The 2368-nt window shown below is 44.8% G+C and overlaps 1 protein-coding gene across 1 annotated transcript; it reads left to right on the top strand.

Annotated features, from left to right (window-relative positions):
• The first annotated feature begins 1182 nt into the window (after positions 1 to 1182).
• Positions 1183 to 1482, top strand: TCEAL7 (transcription elongation factor A like 7). The gene has a single exon (XM_004388893.1). The coding sequence runs from the start codon at positions 1183 to 1185 to the stop codon at positions 1480 to 1482; it is 300 nt and encodes a 99-aa protein (XP_004388950.1).
• Positions 1483 to 2368: the final 886 nt, after the last annotated feature.

Genomic DNA, 2368 nt, shown 5'->3' with positions numbered 1-2368 from the left:
GACGTGAGCAGAAGTCCTTATATTCCTGGGATTCTTTCTCCTCTGGGTACCAGCACCTTACTGCCCTGCAGGCTTGCTTGTGGCCAAGGCAAGAAAGAGGTAAATTCCTTAAATCCCAGCAGGTTGGTGTGATAGAACTGCTGGCACTTCTGGGTTGGTAATGACTGAATCCAGTGACTGGAATAGATTCAGCCTTGCTTTCCCAAAAACCCCTGCAAATTCATTGGAGATGACTAAGTTTCAAGGTGAGGAGAGAGGGCATGGAGGGCTGATACGGAGGTAGGTGGAAGTCTCCTGAGAGACTCCCAGAGATTTAGTCATAGTTTAGAAATAATAAGCTTCTCTTATCCTGGGAAGCTTTTCCTTTAACTTCTCATTTCCTTTCTCTAAATTGGAGGAAATAGTAGGCCTGGGGTGTGGGCTGGTAGGTGGCGAACTGCTGGAATCCTGGGATGTGGACAGACACATTTGGATATAATTTGAAAATAGTTCCCTTCACTCACTGCCTGCCTGCCAGGAGGTGGGGAGGGGAAACGGTGGGCCCTGCAAGGACCAGACCTGAAGATGAGGTGTGTGGGGGGAGGGTAGGGATAGTGATCCAGGAGGAAGGGATAGGTACCCAAAGGGAATCAGATGGTAGGAAATTTGAGGTGACGACGGGGATGAGGTTCCCATATTCAAATGACCTGTATCTTGTATTAGGGGCTGGTCGGTCCACAGAGAGCTCCCTTCTACCGCCCCCTTTCTTTCTGTCTGCAGGTCCGAGGGTCTATAGTTCACAGACATCTCAAGGACAGAAAAAGAGGAGGAAACCGTCCCGAAAAGAGACAGGTCAGTGTGAGGGAGGCACTAGATAGGGATCTTTGAAGGTGGGAGTTGGGGAGGGCTAGAGCTGGGTAAAATTTGCCGCCTTACAGCCCACCTCCCCATCTGCTCCCGGGCTCCCGCCCACTGAAGAGGCCTTTAACCTTGCAGAGGGGGGAGGGGAAAGGAGGCCGAGAGGAGCCGGTGGAGGGAGAGGTGACATCTCCAACTCTTAAGGGCGGGACCTGTGGGGCGGGGGAGGGAGATTAGGCCAGTATTTTGCCTCAAATAGAAACTGACAATCCTTAAGAAAAGAAACGAAGCATCCCGTCTCTATTTTCTTTCCTCTCGGGTTAAGCAGGAAGCTACAATTACATCATGCAAAAACCCTGCAAAGAGAATGAAGGAAAGCCCAAGTGCAGCGTGCCAAAGAGAGAAGAACTCCTTTATGGAGAATTTGAACGCCAGCAAACTGAAGGGAATTTCAGGCAAAGGCTGTTTCAGTCTCTCGAGGAATTTAAAGAGGACATAGACTATAGGCATTTTAAGGATGAAGAAATGACAAGAGAAGGAGATGAGATGGAAAGGTGTTTGGAAGAGATGAGGAGTCTCAGAAAGAAATTTAGGGCTTTGCATTCTAACCATAGGCATGCTCGGGACCATCCTTATCCCATTTAATGCTTTTTTTTTTTGCCCTGAATTCAACTATTTCCTGTTATTAATATTGCCACCACTGTTTTCTTTTTGTCTGCATTTTCTTGCTAAATACTTGCTATTATTTTACTCTAATCCTTCTATGTTGTTTTGATTTACATATGACTCTTGTTATCAACATCTCATATTTTGACCCAATCTTAATCATTTAAAAGGGAGTTTCATTCATTTGCACAGGAAGATGCTCATTGTATATTGTAAAGTGAAAGTAACAATTTGCAAAACAGTATATATGTACAAATATATACATATATATATAATACCATATGTGTACATTTATATATGACAGAATGCAAAGAAAAATGTCTGAATTTTTATACATCAAAAGGTTAACAGTGAACCTTTGTGTGGTTTGTATTTTTTATTCCTTCTTTTTGCCTACCTGCATCTTCTCATTTTACAAAAAATGAATATGTGTGTGTATGTATATTACTGTGTCAAAAAAATAAAAAATTAGGCAATTAAAAGAGCTTGTCAATCAACTTTGAAAGGCAGTTAATCAATAAACTCTTAATAACAGAACTGCAAAAAAAGAAATGTTCTTGGTGGGCTCTTGTTCCCACCTGTGCATACAGGACCCCAGCCTACTACAGAACCATCAGTGTTTGAGGGAGGGCCCTGGCATGACTCTACCTGTGCTCAGGTACAAACAAGTCCAGTAGGCTGGGAGGTGGGGGCTTCCATACCATTCTTTTGCCACTGAGCCTTACCCCTGCCTCCCTCCCTGGGTCCTGCCATACCTGCTGGTAGGGCTGCCTATTCTGCTGGGTCCTTTACTCTCTGCTGGCTTCCACCACTGCTGATACCAGAACTCCACTGAGTTCTCTGGAGTCCCTGGTGGGTCAAATTC

This window comes from Trichechus manatus, unplaced genomic scaffold (assembly GCF_000243295.1).
Source record: "Trichechus manatus latirostris isolate Lorelei unplaced genomic scaffold, TriManLat1.0 scaffold00221, whole genome shotgun sequence".
In the NCBI taxonomy this organism is placed as follows: domain Eukaryota; kingdom Metazoa; phylum Chordata; class Mammalia; order Sirenia; family Trichechidae; genus Trichechus; species Trichechus manatus.
Note: the sequence above shows the minus strand (reverse complement) of the source record. Positions and strands in the feature narration are given on the sequence as shown.